The 25,226-nt window shown below is 36.7% G+C and overlaps 1 protein-coding gene across 1 annotated transcript in view; it reads right to left on the reverse strand.

Moving 5' to 3' along the window:
* The window catches only part of NAALADL2 (N-acetylated alpha-linked acidic dipeptidase like 2), a gene marked incomplete at its 5' end in the record, with an annotated part of 331,247 nt that overhangs the window by 53,077 nt on the left and 252,944 nt on the right, over positions 1–25,226 (reverse strand). The window contains 2 exons of the mRNA XM_082056016.1: positions 7,527–7,622; positions 22,953–23,099. Of these exons, the coding sequence (XP_081912142.1) occupies positions 7,527–7,622; positions 22,953–23,099 (243 nt within the window). The remainder of the gene's footprint in view (positions 1–7,526; positions 7,623–22,952; positions 23,100–25,226) is intronic.

Here is a 25,226-nt window from a genome sequence, read left to right on the forward strand (position 1 = left end):
CATTTGACTTGTGCAATAAATATAGTTTGTACAGTTGTCATCATCAACCACCAGGAAAAAAAAAAAAAAAGACCAAAAAAAATAGACATCTATCATGAACATCTTTGCTGAGAGTCTGTCACCAATGCAGCACTCAGCAACCAGCTAGGGATGCAGCCAGTTTACAAACCTCAACATAACCAAAATAAGGCATAGTAAATGAAGGCATTGCTGACTTACTCCCAAGCCAGGTAAGTCCCCCTAACACGGGCACTCGCGTGGCTCAAGTACATAGTAGAAGACTGCCCAGCTGGTCACAGTCAGTAGTTGAAATTCTGGCATAGCCGAAACATGTGCTCAATTCCAACTTCAGCTTTGAAATATGCTCCAGTCTTTGTCTACAGTGTAAGACAAATCACCAGATTCTGCAAGTCAATGCTGAATTCAGGCGAGGAGATGAAGTAATTGCTCAGTTACTGTAAAAACCATTTTCGACCCGTGGTATTTCATTTTCTTATATATAAAATGTGGATTAAACAATGTTTCCTCTCATTCCTACCTTATTGTCTTTTGCTTAGTCAGACTGTTGTAATTTGGAGTTAAAAAAAGTCTTCTATAAGATGTGTAAACACCAATCTTGGGTTTCTATCATAAGATTTAAAATGATTCATTATGTAGGAACTTACATGTTTATCGCGTGTTTGGATCAGATGGAGTTGACATGTATTTATTTACTTCCGTTAAATCACAAGTCTAGCTTGAAAAATGATGCAATGATTTTTTTCCCTGTTTTTACTGACAGTTGACAGACAAATCTTGAGACCAACTGAGTAAAATTTAGGTCTGAAAGAGGAATTCAGGAATTGTGTCATTCTAAACAGAATCTGGTTAAGAAACATTCCAACAGAAGCCAATGCTAACTTCTTAAAAAGAATATATAGTCTTGCTGCAATATCAAAAAGATTTAAGGAATGTAGAAATAATTCTCTCCTGACAGTCAGAGAATCAAACAGTTAGAACTGTGCACAGACAACCCCTGGGAATGGTTTCTACACAAACTGTGCTACTAATTGTGATGACGTTTTCCTGTTCATGCAGCTTCTCTTGTTCATTGGAGTCATCGTTTCCTGGTTATTTTGAAATTTTCATAATTGTCAGGAGTTCTCTAAGCTGAAAACATTAAATTCCAGCCACTCAAAAAGAAGCCCAGAAACAATCTTTGAATACTCAAGTCTTGACATCTTTCCACAACTTTATGAATAAATGTCACAGGAGGAAGCTGAATTAGTTCTGTCCTGTAACTCTTCTTCCATTTTGAAGGCATTATTAGCAGGAAAGAAGTGAAAAATTTCAGGGGGTAGTGGAATGTGGTTCTTTTTTAATAACTGAGTGAACCAAGTAAAGTTGTGTTGGACAGTGCAGCTGGTTCATCAAATTTTTACCAGGGCTCTGCAGTCTCAACTTGTTTTTATTACCCAGTCTTTATCCATCAGTGTTCAAGTATAAAGTGCAAGAGCCCTTGAGGCTACTTGCTTTTAGGAACAAAGAACTACTGAAAAAATCCAAGCGAATCTACCCTAACTAGGCTAGAGCAGGTAGAGAATACGCTGTCTGGCCAAACACGGCATGACTCTCTGTCGGAACACCTTATGTCTTTAGCAGCAAAGTCACCTCTTTCACATCTAATGCTGAGAAAATGCCCACCTCTTTCACATCTAATGCTGAGAAAATGCCCATTTTTTTTTCCATTAAATATTGTTACTTCCCTGTTCACCGTAATTCATACAGCATTCCCAAAGTTACTCCGCTAGTTTATATAATTGGATTTGCTCTTGTTCTTACTGCTGCTGACAACAGCTACAGAATAAAGAACACATTGTCAGAAGGGAGTTTTCAGCAGGCCTACACCTCTTTGCAGAAAAATTTAGATAAATTGGTTTTGTGCTAATTCAGTCAGACTGTCATCACAGACAATATAGTTCTGAACACCTCAAATACCAATAAGGCGTGAATACCAGTAAGATGCTCGGTATCAGCATATGAGAGGCTGATAAGTAAAGCAAAGCAAGTAATTTAAGTTACGGAATTGGTGCATTATGCTGCACCCACACCGATACGTGACCATACGGCAGCTGAGAGCCGCTGAAACACCATGGATTGCTGCCAGCTGTGGGAGGACAAATGGCAAAAACAAGGGATGCCCCAAGTCATCCTGCAATTTCTCAGGCAAAAGAACCCCACACAGGTGCTTTTATGTGTGACAGAGCAGCCAAACAACACTGTATACAATTCTGATATCTTCAAAACAAGGTCAAACTCCACATCTTCAAAATCAGTATCACAGTGGATTGTCTCAAATATGGAAATTCATCAGGTCCCCCAGCCTGGTTCTCACTTCATACAGTGACAACTGTGTTTTTGTTTTGTTAACTTCATTCAGCAACTCTGACTCCTACCCCTAGTCCATATTCCTGTTTGTTGGTTGTAAGTTTGGATAACTTGTTTTGAAAGTATAAATTCATAACATAATTTCTATTTAAAAAGGCATGAGAGCTCTATTGGTCTGTGCAGAACTCATGTCTTTGGAAGTATGACGATGAATAGACTGAGAAATTATGTGGAAGAACGACATACATGATTGAAGACAGGAATTTTAAAAATTGCATCAAAAAGAATACATCACTGAAGAAAGTTAATTGGAGAAATTACCTGTGAAAATTGACATGCCAACGTGTCACATTTTCATGATGGAAATCAAGGCACATTTCAAGAATTTCCAGTTAACAAACCACACAGTGACACGGGGGAAGGCTGCCAAATATTCTCCTGGGCCTTCCAAGGATAAAGGGTTTTCTGGGCTTGGTTTGGGTACAATATACTCAGGTGCATCAGACTTTCGATTTCTGAACATTTCAGATCCATTCTGTATGCACCACACAAACACTTTAACAATTTAAGTACTGTAACTCTGACTAGAGTAATATTCTGTCTCTGCTGTTTGGAAATCTTAAACAATTCTGCTAAATCCTCTAGTTCCACATAGAGGGCATTTTTAAATGAAAAAGGGAGATGCATAAATGGAAATGCAGATGTACAGCTGCACGATGCAGAGGCCACTGGGACATCTAAGCACAATGTCACACAGCTTTTTCAAGAACAACCTGATACCAAAAAGCACATGCTGTCGTGGGAACAGCATGTGGGTGTGAATGTGCTCTTCCAAAAACAGCTCTGCCAGTAATAACACGCTGCCAGAAATGTTTCTGGTAAAACTTCGCAACATAGACTTGCTGTACACGGTTTGTGAAAACGTTTCCACTGGATATTATGGAGATTGCAACCCTGCCAAAACTACAACAGATGCTTCAATGAAATGCAAAGACATTTCAAGCTGGTTGAGTACAATGAGATTTTGTTTTGAACCCTGGCAGGAAACTGCATTAATACAGTTCTTCACAGTATTATTCAACTGATTCAAAATCTGCACTCTCAATCTTTGCAATTGAAAGAGTTTGCCACCTACAAGTTAATTTAAATATGTTGTATTATCTTCTGTTTTGTACAACTAATATTTTTTAAATGTGTAAATATCATATATCACTTATATATACATATATCTCTCCATAGTTACTTTTAGCTTTTGCAGTACAGAAGCATACAAAAAAAGAGCTCATTCACAGATACCATAGATGAAGATTAAAATATTTAGCAGATGTATGCAGCAAACCACAAATTTTGATTTTTAGGAAGATAACAGAGAGAAAAACTACCAAAGTTATGGATATCATTGCATTGCCAAGATGAATGGGTATTCCCTAAACTTGTATTACAGAATTAATGGATCTAGACAATGGGTAAATGGGAATATACATCCCGCAATGCTTCAAAAGAACAGAACAGTACGGTCTTGTTAGAGAATTCCTCAAATCAACGTTCCAGTGCTACACCTTAATCTGTTGTCAAAATGTGAATTTCATTTACCAACAGTCCTGCAGTACAGTAGTTTTCATTCCATTTGCTTCAAGAAAATAATCTGTTTGTCATCATCTTGGAAGTCTTTCTATTTTTTTTATAAAAAGGAAATATGACACAATAGGTTACAAAAAAACCCTTATTTCTCCTTGAAATGGAAACATTCCTCCCTGTTGCTGTTTTATTTAATGTTTAGAAGTTAATTATTAGTGATCCTGATTATTCTATGCTTCAATTATGGAGCTGCATTACGGCAGTTAGTTCTTTGTGCAACTCCGTAATTGAAGCATAGAATAATCAGGATCACTAATAATTTTCTCAAGAGTTATCTGTCAGCACCCATAACTTGTCATAAAACCAATTATGTCACTTTTGGCATACCTTTCAACACTGTGATGCCTGCCAAAGTAAAAATCAATAAAAGATTATTATTATTCCATGGCTGATACTGGGTAAGTGGCTCCAGTGGCACTCCCTGTTGGGGGACTGCCATTAAAGCTTTTAGAACTGCATAATCTGAGTTTTGTTAAGCTACTCTAGTGAGTATACCTCATAACACAAAAGTATTTTCAAACTTGTTAATAACTTCAATTGACTAGTTACCATGAAACACTGTGCTGAATAACACTGATAAAACTTACTGAAAAACACCAGACTTTTCAGAGTATGCATCTGATAACAATGGAGTTTCACCCAACTTCTGGTCTGATGGGACAACCCATTCTCTGCCACACAGGCACAAATTTCTCCATTTTAATACGTGATATATGAATTATAAAATGCACTTGAAATTACAAGGTCTGCAAATCTCATTTAAGATACCACTGAATTTTGTACTGCAACACACTGCTGTAATTAATGTCTTGGTTCTCCACCATAATGAAACCTACATATTTCTCTTTCTTCTCTGAATCTTCCAGATCAGACTGGGTCTTTCAGCAACCTACCCTAAATCCACCTTTAAAGTGCCAAGATCTAAGATATATTGATCTGACAACAGTTCTGATAAATTAGATATTCTAAGCACTCAGATTACAGATCTATCTCCTTAATAGCTGCACATTTCTCATTCATTTTACCTGCCACATTCAGCAATCTCCTCTCATGAAATTCAGGTAACTACTGTCTTCAGAGAGCAGAAGCCAAAATTAGCTGGTTATTTGTTCTTACACCGAACCTCGTGTAAAAAATTGTGTTGAAATTCTTCCATCGTTACTTAGTATCAAGCCATTCACATAGGAAAAAAAAAATCAGAGCCCTATTTCCCTCAGATAGATGAAGGGCCTCATATAATTTCCTGCCCAAACCAGCATAAGTGTTTCCACCACCTTCAGTGGCCGTAAAGGCGAAGCGCACGGTGAGTGACACGCAGTGGCAAATGAGTTTCATCAAACTGAACACTAACCACAGCTCTACTACCAAAACTGAAAAATACTCAATTCTCTGTGTCCTTCTTGACTTGCATGCCACATTATTTGAGCACTGCGCTGCAAAATGGCTCATTGTTGGAAAATGTGAAGAGATGTGCACAGGGGACAAAACAACCTCTGAGTATACACAGACAACCAAGATGTATGCCTTGGCTCCTATCACTGAAGAAAGAAATATTCAAGCTATCACGAACAGTTAATGGATAACAACAGTCTAAAAGACCAACAGCATGTTGAAGATTATTGAGGAAGGATTAGGGAAGAAAATATTATAGAGAGTCTATACATCGATAGTGATCCAACATGTTGAATATGGTACGTAGTTCTAATTACATCAAAGCGAAAGAGATGCCACAGAGCTGCATAAGTACAGAGGTTATGCATTATTAGGCAGGAATGACTGAGCTATGAGGACAGCTCAAAGTGGTTACTACACTGGGACACAAAAAAGCTTAGAAAGGAAAGCAACGGGTATGGAAAAATAAATAGAGTGTGTTTGTTTATTATTTCTCATGCCAAAGGCAGAAAAGACCTAGTGAAATAAAAAAGCAGCAAGTTTAAAGTAAGTGTAGGAGGGGAAGTAAATTGTGGAAAATGTAGCTATACGATGTTACGGAAGTCAAAATGCCAACGAATTAAAAAAGGGCACAGATAACTACACGTTAACAGAGCTAGAAATTGGTGTAGATATGTGACTATGAGCCTAAGAAATGCTGCACTGCCATGCTGCTGTTCAAGCTCTTCAAAAGCTACTTTAAGACCACTTGAGCTAAGTTAAAGTTGACACAATCACCAGCTAAGGAACTCACTCCAAGGCTGTATATGTTATTCATCTTTATAAAAGCATCCTGGGCTACCGTCTGAAAAGCAAAATGAAAATATAGTTGTATGCTAGTGCAATCTTCCTCAAGTTCTATCAAAGAAAATTGTAATGTTCAGTGAACCTACTTAAAATAATTTGTAACAATTTACACAGCATCAAAATGCTTCAAGTCAACTATCTAATAAATATTTTTATGTGTTAGTCAACATTATAGAGCAAATACTGAAATACAGATTATTCAGATTACACATGGCCCATCACACACTAATTAGCAAATGACAAATTAATTATGCAGTAAATAATCACATACCTACTTCCCTCAGTCTTTAGGAAGAAATATAGTGAATCTTTTTAGTCACTTTGGCATCAAGGATGGCTTAAAACCCATCAATTCCCCTAAAAGGGTTTCACAGAAGACTCTTGTCTTGTGATTGTTCCTTAACTGTCAGACTCTGCCAAGCTTCAAAAGAATGTCTAGGAATCCATACTTTTAAAAACAAAAACAAAAAAACAAAAACCAACCCCCCAAAAATCCCAAGATCAGTCACTGTCTACTTAGCCAGAGAAGCTGATCCGCCTACATGCTAAATCTGCACAATGCTGATCTTCGTGAATTTATTTTTGTTGTTGCCAAAAGAAATGTTTCAACAGCAGCTGCTTTTCCAAAAGAAGTCGCTCCGAATAAACAAAGAAATCTGTTTGTGAGGTCTACATAGCTCTGGTTTATAAGAAAACTAATTATCAGAGGCATACAAATCCATTAAGTAGTCCTGTCTCTTTGTAGAGATAGGGCTTTCTCAGCAGACGGAGTGAAGAAAGAGCACTTTAGAGTAAGGAGTGATTGTATTAATAATATGAAGGGAGTTTTATATAGAGGCAACAAGAGGGATGGCCACACCTTCCTCTCAAGTGAGCACACTGTGCCAGCTCCCAAAACCAACCATCCGTGCATGGGAAGGTGCCCTCAGAGAACCCTCTTCACTGACAAAATTGACAGCAACAAAATTGCTAGTTCCTGCCATCTAGTGGGGCTCAACACTATGCACTCATGCCAATTAGTTTAATGTGAACCCCGCAAAATACAACTGAAACACATAAGAGGAAGCATTTGTTCATAAAAGTGTTTTGATCACTTCAGTTGAACAATATAACAGTAAAGAATAATCCAAAGGTGAATCTCAATGAAAAAAAAAAATCCTCTACTTTTAACTACATTCAAAGTATTCACAGGACAAAATAAATTATCTTTCACAATTATTAACAAATTCAGATTTGGCCACGTGAAAGAAAGTACGGGTAAATGAGATCTCCATTTCTGTTACCTTTGCAATGGTCTCGTGCAGGTTGAAGGAGGGATCCAGCTCTTCAGTTTTTGTTGTATGTACAGGAAAAAGAGCTTCAGAGAGAAAGCTAGAATTCTGTGAGAAAGAAAGAAGACGACTTTTAGGATTCCACATAGATTTTCTCCTTCAAATGCTTATTGGATTTTGTCCAGATATTGAACAACCCTTCAAATTATTCCTAAGTTTTGCCTACTTATTAGAACTTACTTCACTGATCTAAATAACTGATTCCAAGTCTCCAAAAGAAACAAAACCCCCGAAGCCTTATTACTTTATTTCCAGAATGGTAGTTGCCTTTGTAATTATTCTTCCCAAAGCAGCTAAAAATCTTGCCTAGAGGAAGAAAAAATAACCATACAGATCTCATTCTGAGCTAGGCAGCAATCAGACATTTTATTAAATACGTTATGATTTAGTCTTCAGAAGAAAGGCAAACACAATAATCAAAGAGATACTTTTATCTTCTGCAACTATCCTACTTCTGTGTACAGTAATGCCATCTACATAATATGGGGTTTTGGTCAATTCCCTGGAATTATATCCTTTAGGCTGATCATTCTTTAACACCAGGATATCTTAATATATTATTTGTACAAGATGTTTGTCTCTTCTTGTACTGTAAGAAATCAATACATTTTATCGCATATTTACTGTCACACGGAAAGAGCAAACTGATACCCAGGTGTGAACTGAAAAAAAGCAAAACAAATTAATACAAAACCCCAAGTCTCAAAGGTGCACATATGCCTAAAATGGGAATTATTTTAAACCCATGCTCCTGAACCTGGTATAATAATCCAGAAACTAAGCCAAAAAAAAAAATCTTTCTCTCCATCCCTGTAACTTCTGAGACGCACATCCTAGAATTATCCTTGCTTTTGTGAAGTGCCTCTGATTTTGCTTTTTAGGCATGACCTGAACTGCCCCTCTTGGAATAGCCAAGAATCCAGTGCCCATCTAATCCCCACCTGGCATAAAAATAGGAGTAGAGGTGCACCTTGAGGGACTGAAATGCTTGATGTGGTAAGCATACTTTAAATACACTCACTGCTCACCAAGAGCAATGAGTTCAGTACAAAAGCATCTTGATATATACTGGTTTTCAACAGCTTCTGTCTCATACTCTGTATTCACAAGAAGTGAGGCCCCTTTTCAGGAGCATTAAATCTGGTAATGATGCTCAACACATTCCGCACCAGCCATAAAGTTATTTTCATTCAGAAATTGCATGCTGAGCAGTGGCCAAATAAAGCTTTGGTTAAAAAAATCTTAAAACTGATATGAGTGTTAACAGGATTGATTTGCAAGGTTGGCGCTCCACTACCTTTTCACTTGCTAAAAACAATTGGTAGGGTTTATTGTTTTAAACATCAGGAAGCGAGCAAATGAGAGACACAAACAATTTAGATGCTTTGTTCTGGCTAGTACAACGTCTTTTTATGTGACTGAGCTTTGCTCTTCCACATGCTGGGGTGTCTAAGCCATACAAAGACTGAAAAAAAATAGCACTTTAGCTGAAAAAACTGTTAACTTCAATTCAAACAAAAGAAGTTAAGTAGAGAAAAGAAATCCCTATGCTCTTCCTCGAAAAAAACCCCAACAATATAAAGTACCTTATTTATGAACCCTTGGGGGTTAAAATGGTGGTGTCTGATCTATGTCTGCTGAATTGGAATTCTGTTTGTATTATACTACACAACATAGGGCATCATGTGGGTCCGAGCTAGTTCTTAACTACGCACAGCATCAGTAGCTCCGTTGCTGAACAAGTGTGGGATACACGCATTAAAATCATATCAGTGATGTAACATGTCCATACGCTCTGCTCAAAACTCCTCAACTTAGGTGAAGTTCCCTACAGATGCTCAATTCACCTCCTGAGCTAGTACTTCACAGTTAAATTAACCTTCTTTGAAAAGTCTGACATGTGTCACTGACATGTTCAAGAAAACTCAGGGAAAAGTATGTCTCAAAAAGGTATGTTACACTGCTCGTAATTTTGCTTGTTAATTTTTTCTACAAAATAATGCCTCCATGATCAATACTCAAGAAGATTATTTGTGGTAGTAAGCTCCAAACACTTTCTTAAAAATGATATATATATATATATATATATGTATATATATAACTAGCACAAGTTCATACAAATTTTTGTGCTCAGCAATGCATGTGTGTGTTATATAATTTGTCACAGAAGTATCAGAAAAATAAATTAAGTCATTCTTCCCTTCAGAAAACTTTTTTTTTTTTTGCTTCTCAGGGAGATGATGCACAAAGTCATTTATTATAAGATAAAATACATGCTTCAAGACTAATTCATAACACCTATTCATCTTTGTTTTAAGTTTGTGCACCAGTTTACAGACTCATGTTATTTGACTCGGGGGGAGGTTGAGGAACACTGTCATTCTGCTATGGTGGTGCTAATGCTGTTCATCATTGTTCACATAATTGCAATCAATAACTTAGAATGACATTATTTATATTCATTCTTGAGTACCTTACTGAGAGTCAGTGAAGGGAATGACTATTGAATTAGATGTGCTACACAAGATCAGATTATCGCTCCACCTAAACAAATATTCTTTCCTTGGAATCCAAGATTTGATGGACCAGACACCTGTAAAGCAGGAAAACCACTTAACCAGCTTTTATCTCACCATACTCTGGACACACACCCATGGAGCACAGGTTAGGATTCTCATAGTCCTCCATTCATCTCACATTCAATGGTAAGAGATACAAACAAGAGGTATAAAGTAGGCATTCATACCCATTCTCTTAATCTAGGTGCCTTAACGAAACAGAAGGTCTTGCTCCCCTTACACAACTGAAATAGAAAGAAATACTAAGTTGTATCTGAAAGACCCAGGTGAGGGTGTCACTGAACCTCAAGTCAGGTAGAGTTCTGATATGGATCAGTCCTGAAATCTCTCTGGAGGCAAACATCTGAAAAGATAAACTTTATTTTTCTTTAAAACTAGGTGTTACGAAAACAGAATCCAAGACAACTGCCTTTGTTAGAAAGCAGAAGTACAACAAAGTAAAATACCCGTTCTAAATAACTTTTTTGTGTTGTTTCTTTGCACAAGGTGTCATTTTCTCTGGGTTCTTCCTCGGCCCAGCAACCCTTCAGTTATTTTCCACCTGATAACAAGCTAAGCACAGCCCCTGCCTGGATCCCCAGGAAAAGAGTTTGTGGGGGTTTCTGGTTTGTTTGTTTTTTGTTTTGTTTTTTTTTTTTTTTTTTTTTAAATCCATCTTGTGGTCAGACTACAAATATGCTCCCTGCTCTTCTCATCAGTCCCTTCTCTCTTGAAAGGTTTAGGGCTCTTTTGATTTTATTACTGTCCTGCTCTCACACCAGCCCAATTGCTCTCTTTTGTTTGCCACATCCATGCTCTGGAAAACTCTCCCAGACCAGTATGTTACTTCTCTGAAAGCCACTGATCAACCAACCCTCCTTCCAAAGCTTTCCAGCCCTCGTTGAGACCACAGCAGCTGGGCAGGGTAAAGAGGCATCTTTGCTGCTGTCCCAGCCACTGCCTCCCAAAGGAGCACAACGTAACTAAGCAATAATAAGCAAATAAATCAAAGCACATGTTGTCATCACAAGTGGCAACTCACAATGGAATCAAGGCTCTGCTTGCTAAGAGCTCAAAAAGGAGTCATACAGAGTCACTGTCAAGCAGGCTTGAGTATTTTTGCATGATTCTGCATGATTTCTGCCCAGAAAACAAATTGCACATGAAATAAATCAAATTAATACAATTTCATATATTTGCACATATTTATAGATAACATCTATTATTTTGTGTGTGTGTGTGTGTTATTTTGCATGTTGGTATAGACAGATAATACTTGTAAAGAGTTAATCCAAGATTACTATCCAAAGTAACTTCCTGATGTGAAATATCTTGCTCTGCATTTATAAAGGGAAATGTTTAAAGCAGTTGTTGTTCCTTTATTTTTTCTTCTCTCCATAAAAGAACCCTCCATAAAGACCTACTAGAAAGGCAAACATATTCTGTTTCTCTTGCCTTTTATTGTCTTCTGAACACTAGGCTCATCAGGGAAAGCTGCATGAACTTTCCAAGTAACAGAAGCCCACTCTTTATCCCAGGGAGCACATGGCAGAGATATGAGTCCAGATGATGTTTCAAGAGTTCCTCTCAGCATTTAACAGCAAGAGCAACACTTTCCAACAGTGAGAAACTGAATCGGACTCCTCATTTATTCCTTCAGCAAGTTCACAATAACAAGCAAGTGTTGGTTTACTTGCCTTTTTTTTCTTTTTTTAATAGCAATTTGCTAGGCAAATTTCTAGTAAGCACACACTGAGAAAAAGACATGCTAATCCAAAGAGCCCTAAAAACAACTATATTATTCCTTTCTGTTTTTCACCCACAGTAGGAGTTCCAGCTATAGCTGCTGTCATCGTAGTCTCACACACTCACTTGCTAAACAAAATTCATCTGCCTTCACCTCTGGTCAGGCACCAGTACCACCCCACCTTGTACAACACGCACCTGAATGCTCTCAAGATGGTATCAACTTATATGGAAGGTCTTTTTCAGGGTCTAACCACTGTGAGACACCATAAAATTTAGGATTTTAGGTGTCCAGTCATGCCTGTGAAAATTTTCTCCTAAAAGTTTATCATCTTTTGTAAATTATTCTCTTAGTTTACAGCTACCCAAATGGATTACAACATTTGCACTTCTGATATGAAGGTGTTGTTATCACACAATTTGTACAGCCTAGAAAGGACCACACCAATAATACTTGAATTCCCAGTGTAATGATTTGGTTTCTCTAGCACTTCAGAAAAGAGATGACATACCATGTATTTGGAAGCGGGCTTCTAAAACCCCCCTTTATCTCATCTTCCTTTTGGAATGATCAGTTAACCTCATCTTTTCAATACTCATTTAATGAAGCATTCTGTGAAATTAGAAAGACATTGATGTTCCACTTTTCGAATAATGGGTCACTTCTGATTAAACTTCGATTGAACATCCAACTTTCAATCTTAAAACAAATTGCCTCCTTTTCTTTTTAATTTGAACCCAATTTCCTGCTGCCCTCAGGTCTCATGACAGTAATTAATTGATTTATGAATCGATTAAATGGGGATCGAAAATGCAGAAAAAAAAATCCCTTAAATCCCCAAACTTGGCTTACTCTTGTTTATTTATGATGGACACTTGCACTAAAATTAACTTCTGATTTATTAGACTCATTTTTCTAACTTACCCTTCTTCAACTAATTAAATGAAAAGAATGCTTCACCTTCTAAAGGTACTAAATTTGCCATCCTTTGTGTAGCATCTTATAGCATACGTCCAATTTATATGCCAGCTATCAACCAATGCATTTTAAATCATGAATAAAATCCCACAGCGCTTCTGGCGATTTAATGTGATACAGAATAAATACCAAGACACAATTTAGAGATCTATTTTGCTGTCAAAAAACCCCACAACAAACAAACAAACAAAACAACAACAAAACAAACAAAACCTCTCCCCTCCCACTTAGAACTGAAAACAGTTCTGTTGTACATATAAACAATTTTTTTTACTAGGCCAGGACAATGTTACGTCCACAACAGAGTCCTATTTTCTTGACTATTACTTTAGAAACAGCTAAATTACCAGTTAGGAAACTCAAATTATGTAACTAATAATTCCATCATATGCTGGTTTTCCATACGTGAACAGATTTTTCTGCATGTTCCCCAGCATTTGTAAGAAAACAACCATCTGTCCTTAACCTGGTGAATAATACACCAATACCTCCAAAATACGTGGGTTTGTGGCTTTTTGTTTTGCTTTCATTCTTATTTTATTTTCAAAGAAACATGCAGTGGAAGTTTCTCCAGTCTGCGACAATGATCAATATTTAGTCTTTAGTCTGAAGTTCTTTAATTAGTTTAACTTCACCCTTGTTAATAGTTGTCAGTACTATTCATATTTGTGCCAGCTTTGCCCTTCAATACTTCACAATATTTGTGCCACCAATTTTGTACTGCACAAAATTCAAAGACTCTTAGGAAGGTACAATAGAAAGCAAGCAGCGAGAGCAAAGATCCTTCTGAAATTTGTACAGGAAGGCCAAACAGTATAAACATGCTAATTTAACGCTGCTAGTCTGCAAAGCAAATACAAAAAAGAAGGATGAAAGCCAAGAGAAAGCTGTTTATTTTCTTCCCATAGACCAAAGAATAATGTCTAGCAGAGGAGAATTTAGGGGTATAGAGCCTCTGCTGCATGAGGACTGAGAATATAATCTGTTACCTGTCCATACATACATATATTCTGTGACTGTTCTATGAGCTATTAACCTATTTCACTCCTTCTGCCTTTTTGTAATACAACAGTATCAAGAGTAGAATTGCAGCAACCTAAGGGACACACACAAATATGCAGTGTCTGGTCACTAAAACACAAAGCAAGCGGTCAGCGCTTACCTTCAGAATCAACCTGTGAAACAAGCTTAGTTGGGAGCTTGAATTCACCTGCAGAGCACACGCTATAAAGTTATACTAGTGCCAAAACTACTACCCAGTAATCCAGAGGCTTACAATTGCATCAGGACTTGTCTACATCTGTATTCAAACCCATTGCCAAAAATTTGTCATAGCATGAAGGAGAAAAGCCCGTCAGAAAAAAGATAAAGAGAGTAGTGAGCAGAACAAAAATACTGCTGAAATCTGCACTGCAGGCTCTCACTAATTCCTTCTTCCATTTTACCCCAAGTCAAGCAATTGGCATATGGTGTCTTGGCAGCAAATATACAATTGTATTCCTTTGTGAAACAGGTGTTTCACCTCAGCTAGGCTAAAAGATCATCTCTTCTCCATTTTCCCTTTTTTTCCTGGCAGGATGTAAGAGACTGAACCAGAGGTTTGACTGGAAGAAAGATAAAAAAGGAGTAATGGAAAAGGGTATGTCATAGATTAAAATATGGCTTATCATCAGCTACCTGGAATACTTTTAGTTTAGGAGGGTGCTGCACACTGAAGCAGATTTTTAAATAGATTTTCTGAAAAAGTGGATTATCTAGTAAAGAACATACCAAAGGCAAAGTGTGGTTCTCTAATGTGTGGGTTAAACTAAATGAATGAAATAACACCAGGCATGAATGTATGGCATATAGGATTTCTCACTAATAAAGGCCCTTAAAGCTGCAAATATATCACAGAAGAGAGTGCACGCTTCTCCATCTCATTAGTGGGCTGACTCTCCCTTTCAAGCAAATGCTCTTGACATCTAGTTAAATATTACCCCCTAAAATCCACAAAGGACTATAAAGCAATATAAAAGTTGTTTTTTACCGGTTATTGCTTAAATGAAACTAAAGAAATAAAATGTGCAAGCTTCTAAGTTATTTTTAGAAAGCAAAGCTTTGCAGTTGACACAGCCTAATGTGTGTAAAAAATCTCACTCAAAGAGAGAATGACCTTACTTTGTGAAAACGCGCATGTCAGAAAGAGTTTCTGACAAGAGGCTTTTCTTTGGTATTTTCACCACTTCAGTTTTAGAAAAGGAACAAAACCAAATCTGTGTTCTGTTTTAATGTTGTGGTAAAGATGCGCACTGACCTTGTGATGTCACCAGATGTTGGATAAAATAAGCAATGCCTGCCAAATCAGATGCCACAGAGAACAGAAGAGGCATAACTGGAATCACTGCTGCACAATTTATTTTATTATTCAACTCAGTTGTAGCTGGAAAAACTCAAGTCAACAGTCATCAGATAGGCAAAGGGTATAAGTACTTTTCTCTCATCCCTTTTAATTTAACATTTTCTTCCTTGCATTATTAAGTGAATTAAAATAATCACTGTAAAGCTATAATTTCACAGACTGCAGCACAATGAAAGCAACTTTTAAGGTATCAGGATGCTTGCATAGCTTTATTTCTCTCCAGAGTTTTTCCTTGACGCTTTTAAAACCAAAGGCAGAATCAGCAGTTTAAGAAGGAGGAAACAGCCCAAGCCAGAAATGCGGAACCTCACAGAGGGTCTTCGTAAAAGTGCCAAAGGTCAGGAAAAGGAGGCTCAGTTCAGATTCACTACATGTAAGAGAGGACACCTTTGCAGGTATGTGTAGTGTGAAGGATGCAAGAACATTTTGTAACATTTTATGATGGATTATGATAATTCGAATTATGCAGAAAACATACAGTGCCAGTAAGATCATCCTATGTCCTGCTATAAGTCACGAATACCAGTGACAATGTCTTTCACAATCACAAATATTATAAAACACAATACTTCTATTTCCTGATTGGATGCTTCCTACTTACAATTTTTATTTTTAGTGCTTTAAAAGAATATTTAAATTATTACACTGAATGAAGATTTCTGATTTTCTGCACCGGACAGATACTGTGTAGGTAGGAGGCTCGCCATTTTGCAGTAAGAATCAGAACTGGCTTTTTCTAAGAACAAAAATAATGTCTTCAAAGACAATATTTATTTATCAACAGCTTTATTAATCAGTTCTTTAATGGCCATAATAAATCAAACATTTCAAATTTTATTTGAGAGAATGTATCACTGACTCAAATAATATAATAGTTGTTTGATAGTCCAGTGACCTTTATTTTTTTTTTTTAAGTATTAAAAGATAAAGTTGAGTGCTACAGTACTAGTATCTGCTGCTATAAACCAAGATCTGATACTTGTGTGAATGCTAAAGAAGCTGTTCATTTTTGTTACTTGTACAGCAGGTTTACAGACACAACTTCCCCCACCTGGATGCACCATGGAATGTTTGTGACATCAAAGCACTAGGATTTCTGAGAACAAACAGATTCTTCTGGAGTGAAGTAATGTATCCAACGGAAGACGGTGTCATCAGTTTCACTAACATCAGTGGAATAACAAAGATGCTCTTCCATGAAATTAAGTAGCTAAATATTAATATTATTCAATAAAACAACTCAAGCAATCAATTGAACATCAAATGTATTTTGTCTTGTAAAACACTGAGTCATTAACCTTAACAATTTCAGCATGCTCTCACTACCAAATTCAACTAAATTAGCATCCAAGCGAACAGATGGACTAATGTATTAATATAGTACTGGTGAGTACTACAATGAGTAACCCTTGAATGTACTGAGAAATTTAAAAAATCACTGATTTTTGCTCAAGACAGACAGAAAAGATAAAACATGTTGGTCAGAAGAAATACAGTATGAGTAAACAAAAGCACAGCTATTATAGAGACAGTATAACTGACGAGTGAGAAGGGCAAGACACACAAGCAGCCATGGTGCGGACCTACCTTCACAAGTCATCCCAAAGCAATCTACTGGGGACTGTTCCAACTATACTTTTTACACACTGGCAGTTCATAATTTGTTCATAAACAAAAGTTAAACCTCTTTCTTCACCCTGACACATCTAATTACCATTGCTACACCTTGTTGACCATAAAGTTCTAGTACAAAGTTCACAAAATCTCCCAGTAGCTAATGCAACAGCACCAAACTCTCCAAAGGTTAGAAAAACAAAATCCTGCATTCCCAAACAACATTTCATTCTGAGGCTGATACACATTTGCTCCTTTGCAAAGAATTTCTGGTGTTCTCTGGTATTCTAAGCACACAAGTACTTTGATTCTTTTATACGTGCATGAAATGTCTCCCTTAACTCCCCATGGGCAGCCACTGGCTGTGTATTTCCTTAAAAGATTTAACATACACCAGGAAGAAAGGGGAGGAGGAGTGAAAGAGGAAAAGATGGGAGCCACGCAGAGCCTTATTTTCAGATGGAAAAGCTACCAAATTGCAGATCATCACGGTAACATATTGCTGTTATACAAACTCCATATTAGTCTAGATACAGAAGGGGAAATATCGCTTCTGTTTAGAGTAGGAATCTCCCTGGAATATCAGGGTCAAACAACTGCTGCTAATTATCTTCTAAGAACATTCACGCATATGCCAGAGGCCTGGAAGTTCTGCTTTGAGCAGCTAAGGCTGAAGCAAGTACACCATGTTTTTGTATATGGTCTACCCTGCTCCTCCTAAGAAAATGTTGCCATGATGGTTCTAAATGAAGTTCTTGATAAATATACTCAGATTTGATAAACTGATTGGGTACTGGGTGACACTTAATCCAGGAGGACATAAATAATGAGAGAAGCAAAACAGCATAAAATTTACCAGAAGAGCCTGGTCAGCTGTGGATCATCCAAGCAGTCACTCAGAAATCTCAAGATAGTAACTAACTCCTGTCTGGAAAGGGACTGGAGAACATACCAGAAGTAAAGGGGAAAATGATCTGTATATTGAGTAACAGTGAGATTAATAGCATAAGAACATAAAAATTGATTGACTTCAAGCACTGTAACTGTTTGACCAGTGAACTACATTAGCAATACAAAAATTGGTCTCAATAAAGGATATCATAGATCAGTCCACTCATGTGTGCACACAGATACAAGGCTGTGTTTGTGAAGTTAAATTTCTCATTTTACCCAGAATGTGCTGACAAAACTACACCACAGACTTTGCTGCCTTCTGTATTGCCACCTTGATTATATATATACACATATAAACAGACGCATATAAAACCAGAGTGCATGTATACATAATCTATACAAAAAAATCCTTGACAAAACTTTGCTAAGAGAGAATGTAAGAGAACAGTGGTCAGAAATTTACAGTAAGCGTTACCAGAGTTTGTTCACCATATATCGAACTGCTTCACATCACAATACATGTTACATTTCTCAATAAGTTGCAGCTCAGACATTGAGTCAGAAGACAGAGGTGTGTCTGTCACTGGGGATTATCTATCCTTCTCCAGTTTGCAAATTGTTTACTGGTTGTTTTCAGCTTTGTTGACAATGCAGTCCATTCTGGATCAGAGATACAGAGAACTGTTATTTTAAACAGACAGTAGCATTTAATAAATTATTGCAGCCAGAGAAAGGGTAATAGCTCACTGGCAGGTAGAAATTAACTTTATTTTCATTGCTTGTTTTGTGAAATCTAAGCAGCAGTGTGCTGGAGGTTATAATGGTAATGGATATAGCTATTCATGTGGTAATAGAGCCAGTGGCCATCTACACTACTGAATTACCTATGCTGCAGTGATTGATAAGGCAGCTGCAAACCTGAAAATTAAAAAAAAAAAAAACAACAACAATTCCAAATGCTTCCTACAAGTTCCACTTAAATTATATTAAACTTTTCACAGAGGCTAATTACTTAGACACTTTCACTGAACTAAAATTAAATAATATAAACACCACATCAAGGCCATAAGTGAAACCAATTCAGTACATAAGCGAATCAATAACGATGGGAAACAGAATCTCCCAGTCATCAGTGCGACAAAGTCGTTCTGGTAAGGTCCCAGTGTGGCCAGTCTGGCTGACTGGACAGAGTCCTGACCACCATCCAGAACTTCTCCATGCCACCCAGATGTCTATGAATTTGTAAGTTCAGTTCAAAACTTTACCTTGACAAAAGAAGACCAAAAAACCCCAGCAGCTGAAGGTCCTCACAACACAGGATTAAGCTGGTACACCTAACCACTTACACCAGAACTCCGTAACATACAGACATTCAGTACTGTCCCCATACAGACAAAAATTGGCATAATCACTACATTCCCATTCACTTTTAAAGACACAAGCCAGATGCACTGAAGAGCACACCACACTGCCTAAGCCCTCCCTCTGCACTAACATCAGCACATGAAAGAGAAAAGCAGCACAAAACACGGGAGTTATTTTTCTGTAAACTAGACCCTAAGTTCTCTCCATCAAGGACAGCTCCTGTTTCTTTTCTCATAACAAAGAAAACTTGGAAAGCTTTTGATTTCTTTTGAAAGAAGTGCATGATGTGTCAGCCTAAGCATGTAAATACTGAAATCAAGAAACTGCAGTAAGTTTCCCCAAAGAATGATTAAAAAAAGAAAGAAAAGAGAGCAGGACAGGGGGAAGGGAGGAAGTGGAGGCTGATGGTAAAAACAACTGAGAAGCCACATTCATTGACGAATTAAGATTTAGTGGCCTTTGTTATACAGCAGTGTGGGTGAAAATCACTTCTAAGGGCTCTAATGAAAGTTGAAAGTTACCTTCAAAAAGTTATGCATATTTCAACAGAAATAAAAACCATTATGCATTCTCTCTAAAGAGGATACAATCTCAAACTGTCAAAATTCTAAACTCTTCTACATATATTACATACAAATGCCTTCTATAAAGAAACCTCTTTTCATTTTTCTTCTAAATTAGCTTAGTGGTCCATGGTATTACACTATTTGGGTCTCGCCTGTGAATAATGTGACAGGTAATTTTTATACTTCTTGCCTGTACTTAAGTTTGAGTGAAGATACGGAAAACAACTTTTATGGTCTAGGTGTAAAAGTAAATGTTCTGTAAGCCCTGCACACCTAAACCTGGACAGCTACTATAAAATATTTCATGCTAAGTATGTGTCTATCAGTAAATAACAAAAAGAGGGTAGTATTTTTTTTTTCAAATAATATACAGTAACTTTTTTTTTCTGAAAACAAATATTTGTAATGCTAATATTGATGTAGCCTACCACATTATCACAAAAGGATTTTAAGATTTTGTGTTATGAGACAGGAATCATTATCTAACAGGGTGCACTGAGAAGGATGAATAATATGCAGATAACATAGGAAATCATCTAGCTATAATTGAAAAAATTGGATTCCTCATGAAACTGTCAACTGCAATCACACAGAAATGGACAATAACAGTCTAGTTCCATCTTGAAAAATAGCTCGAAATACTCCTGTACCACTTGAAAAATTCTTCCAAGTTTACTTCCTACTTGCAGACTAAAATGCTGCATATTTTCTGTTAGTAAATAAATGAGCTGCATTTCACTCACTGCATTTGATACTCATGTCTGACTACTTAGAACACACTTTAGTAGCTGACAGACCTGACCACAGGCATTCGCCATGCAGATCTAGCCTCCTTGAAGCTGTGGTTTGCTGTATTAGATCATTTCAAGCACGACAGTTTTACTTACTCTTCTGGTCTGAACATTTCCTCTTACAACATTTGTTTCCTCTTATTTACTCCTCAGGTTCCTGCCAGTGTAAAGCTTTGAGGACTGACATTACACTTACTGTGTAAGAAATACATGTCTAAAGCTGACCTATTAACTGTGTAGGGACACTACAAGGCACAGGTCTGGGGCTTTTTTTGCTCTAACACACATTTTTTTGAGTGTGGAATAGCATCAATTTTACGTGACACTGCATGCTGCCTGGCAGGTGGATAAAATAAACAACTAACACATAGTCCAAAAGAAGAGAATTTCCTGAGTAGGTCACAGCACTGAAAGAGACAGCTGAAGAAATCAACCTGGTGCTACAAAATCACATCAAAACATCTCATTTCTGAAATGTTTTCCTGAATCCGTATCTTGTTTTGCAATGAAGCTGACAAAGCTCAGGCATATTTTAAAAAGCTGAATGGCTCTGAAACAAACAAGCAAAAATCCCTCCCTACAACTCAACAGATTATTTTTAGTCACTAACTTGCACAAGAGAAATTCCTACAATGTTTATTAAGACAACTGTAAACCCAGAACAAATTCTGTCTGCCCAACAGTAGTACTATCCCTGATACAATAAACAGAATCCGCAAAACACAAGTGCAATAAACAGTAAGCAGGTTGGTTGGTAGAATATAGCTAAATGGGAGCAAAAATGAGCCTGTTTTGATGGACTGTTGATAACCAGTACAATAAATAACAAAAATATAGCAATCTAAGTTTAATAATTCTGTGTAACTTCACTTCTAGGAAAAAAATCCAGCCTCTTGAAAACAGAAATTTACAAATTTTGAAATAGATCTCCCGGGGTCAAGATCTCCTATAGTCAGTGTGCAGTACATCACTACAACACTGCACAGCACACTTATCACAAATTCAAAAGCTGAGTTTTCAATAGATACTCAAATTTGCTGTGTCATATTTAAGCAAATATAAACATACTCTCTTTTAAGATTCTAATTACATTGTTGAGTCATTTCCAGCATCATGCTGAGACAAAAATACACATCTGCAAAGTTATCTGAACACAAAGAATAACTTTGGTAGGACTGAAATAGACAATAGCCAAAGGAACCTTCAGTGTTCACTTTGTAAATGTTGCTGAGAAATAAATATATTTTGATATACTGAAGTCTGCAGATTCTTTCTCATGCTCTATAGGTCCTGTATACACAGATCTGGAAGGAAAACTGTATGGAAGAGCTGCTGACAACAAAAATTTGCACTGGACCACAAGCCTGTCATAAACATTGCACTTATATAGCTTATGCATTCACATTTTTCTTACAGCCATTGTCTTGTGTTTAATCTGAAACAGAATGCTTTGTCTAATAGCTGTAGTGAGGTTCAGAAACAGAAGTCTCCTTTTTATATATTTTTGACTTAACCTAATTTAATTTACACAACATCATCACAACAACACTCCAATGTTTGGCACATTGCTATTCTGTTTTTCATTTGTGAAATAGAAGCATATTAGCATGCAGTGTCAGGAAGCATTCCGGTTCAACTCAGCTTCAGCTTTGTTCTAGAACTTGGAAAGATACACACATATGTAAATAAGCACAGTGCAAGGAAAGAAAGGAGGGGAATATGAAGTCAATGCATTGTTACATTTGCAAGAAAATGCACACCTTTTCTCATGGCCACTGTATCTTGAAATAACTAATGCCAGGCTTCCTGATCCTCCACTGACCAACTGAGGGTCAGTCTGAGCTGTCCAGGTGCAAATATAACCTACAGTAGTGAAGGCTGAGGTTGACAGTTTCTGCGTTCAATTCCAACTTGGTCTCCAAACAGCACAACATGCCTTTTCCTTCTACTTACCTTGCACAGGACAATGGACTGAAAAATAACATGGTGATTTGAAGACTCCAATCAAGCATACAGCTCTTTATAACCAACATATATACTAGAGTTATATTTTGCCTACAGAGTGAAAATGGATATAAAATTTACTTTGCAGGCTGTCTCATTCTACTGTGCAGGAAAAAAAAATACACATCAAAACTTGTTTCCTCTGTGTTGAAAGCAGTCTGAAATGTTGGGTTAGATAATATGTAACCCTTAACACTATCAGCAATATTAAAATTTCTAACATCATGTCCTCTTTTTTTTTTTTTTTCTTTCTTTTTTGCTTCTCATTTGTACTAAACATTTGTCGGTTTGTTTGAATGCCGTACCCCCATAAAATCAGTCACTTTTAAGCTCTGTGGTATTCCCTCTGAAGATCTAAAAAAACTCACTTCAACATGCTTGTCATGTAAGGATATAACCTGAGAAAATCTATTTCTATCTTTCTGCTATTTTCGGTTTGCCCGTTTTTATTCATAACTACCTCTGATGTTTTGATGTCCTCATAAGAAAACTGCATGGCAGGTACTCCAAGATGGTTGATGAAATAATCTGAATCTCCTTGTATCTGCACAGAACTCACATTAGATCCTGGACATCTAGTCTTTTCCATACAGTTGGAGCTCTGGCTCTGAAAAACAAACACAAATCAAAATTCTGTTTATTTATTTGCAACCAAACTCTTAGCAACTCATATCAATGCCTCATTTACACAGCATTCTTTGGGTTGATACCATTTAAAAATGGGCTGGAACTCACCCTTGAGCAAACAGGTATTAGCTGATTCATACATAGTAGCGAGTCTACAAATCTTTTATCCTGTATTGATTTATAACTGCGGTCTTTGGGTTCGGCCATAGCAGAGAATGGATACTGTGCTGCAACATGGCTAAGTCTTTCAAAGGACAATGTGAAAGTCACATCTAATTTAAAGGGACAGGCAAGAGAAGAAGCCTTTGGTAGGCACACGAAACATCCCAAATTGGGCAGCAGATTAGAGAGCACCATGGTACCTTTTAGAAGTGTGTTCTGAGGTCTTTAATGGCTACTAAGGAATCAATAGCATATTCTCTAGCAGCAAAAGCTGAATCAGATAATCATATTCAACATATCTGTGGTCTATGAAATGCTGGCAATGTGAAGAATTTGCTGCAATTGCAGAGTAGGGGTAAGAGAAAAAAACAATAAAAAGGCTAAAGATAGAGAAATACGCATTTTCAGGGTCAACAGCTAAAACCAGTTCTAGTCAGTGACATGTTTGTATTTCCTTCTCATAAGTATTTAATAGTGAAATCTTAGCAACAGAATTGCAATAAATACAAATGAAAACTGGAAAACAAGTCCAAGACAGAGTGACACACTAGTGTAGCTTTCAAATACATTCGTTGATTAAACACTTAATAAACATTAGGCACAAAAGCTTTCAACATCTATTATAGCAAATAAGATACTTAGATTTCTTTTTAAGAATGTTAAGAAGTTGAAGTACTATAAATTATTTACATTTAGCTGACAGTTTCTACAGTATAACTTCCTCAGACGTATATATTAAATTACTATCTTGATACATGAACAGTGTACAGATTAGTTCTTTTTCAATACTAAAACACACTAGATTCTGTATATTAAAGTTCCTGAGGTTAGCAGGAAAATGTTTTAAGAGTTAGAAAGAGACAAATCTTGGTATTTTTCCATTTTAAAATTAGCATAATTATTGCTATACACTTTTACTTCTGTGCTATGAAGAACACAATTGCATATTACCCAGTATAAATAAGGGCTGCGGATTCTCACAGAAAACTGTTTTAAAATACCTTCAAGAAATAGCTTCCACTTCATAAGTGGTTTTGAATAGTGGCTATATCACTCTTTTTTTTTGTTGTTGTTGTTGCTAGATGTTTCTGCTCCCACCATTCTTACATACACTCACAGCTGTGCAAGGTCTGTCTAAAAAGACTGACAGTTACTGTTGAAACAAAAAACAAAAGAACATTTCTGTATGTGCACTCCACCCCTAGTAAATACTATCCCATTTAAAGATATCCACAGCAGCCAAAATTCTGGCTCTCCATGGTGTAGTAATAAAAAAGAATAATAACATTCAAACATTACCATAACATTAATCTTACATGTCATTTGTAAGTCATAGTTGTTATAACATCGCAGAAAAAAGCTTAAATTAGGGTTTTCTGAGGATTTTTTAGATTAAGAAGGTTTTTGGATTTTGTGGTGTTGTTTTTTTTTTTTTTTTACGTTTTTAAACCCTTTTACATCATTCTTGAGAAGGTTTCAATCACATTGAGAAGACATTTAAGAAGATCACAGCGTGTCTGTTCCATGACATATAAATCCAATAAATACGTGTTTGAGCCTAGTTATAATGATCAGTAGTCTGTTCTTCCTTTGATGTTTTAAATTTTACTGAATGATACGAAATACAGCTTTTGGGTTCAACAGAAAAATGTCTGAAATAAGATATGTGAAAACCCGGAGTTACCTACATCTTAAGAGCTCACCTGCTTTGTTCAACATTCACCATTCACTCTTCCGATTTATTTTTATTGTTATGCAGACTGTACAACATCAGTCTTCTTCAAGTCTTTGGGAGTGATTGCAAACTTCGTGTAGTGTGTTTTGCATTAATTGAACAAACTAAATGTTTCCCCAAATTAATGGACTTTAAGATAAATAACAATAATAATAGGCTACAATTAATAAAACTTGCCCATAAATAAAGTGTTATTAAACTAAGAGGCAA

This window comes from Streptopelia decaocto (genome assembly GCF_964273445.1).
Source record: "Streptopelia decaocto genome assembly, chromosome: 6".
Lineage (NCBI taxonomy): Eukaryota > Metazoa > Chordata > Aves > Columbiformes > Columbidae > Streptopelia > Streptopelia decaocto.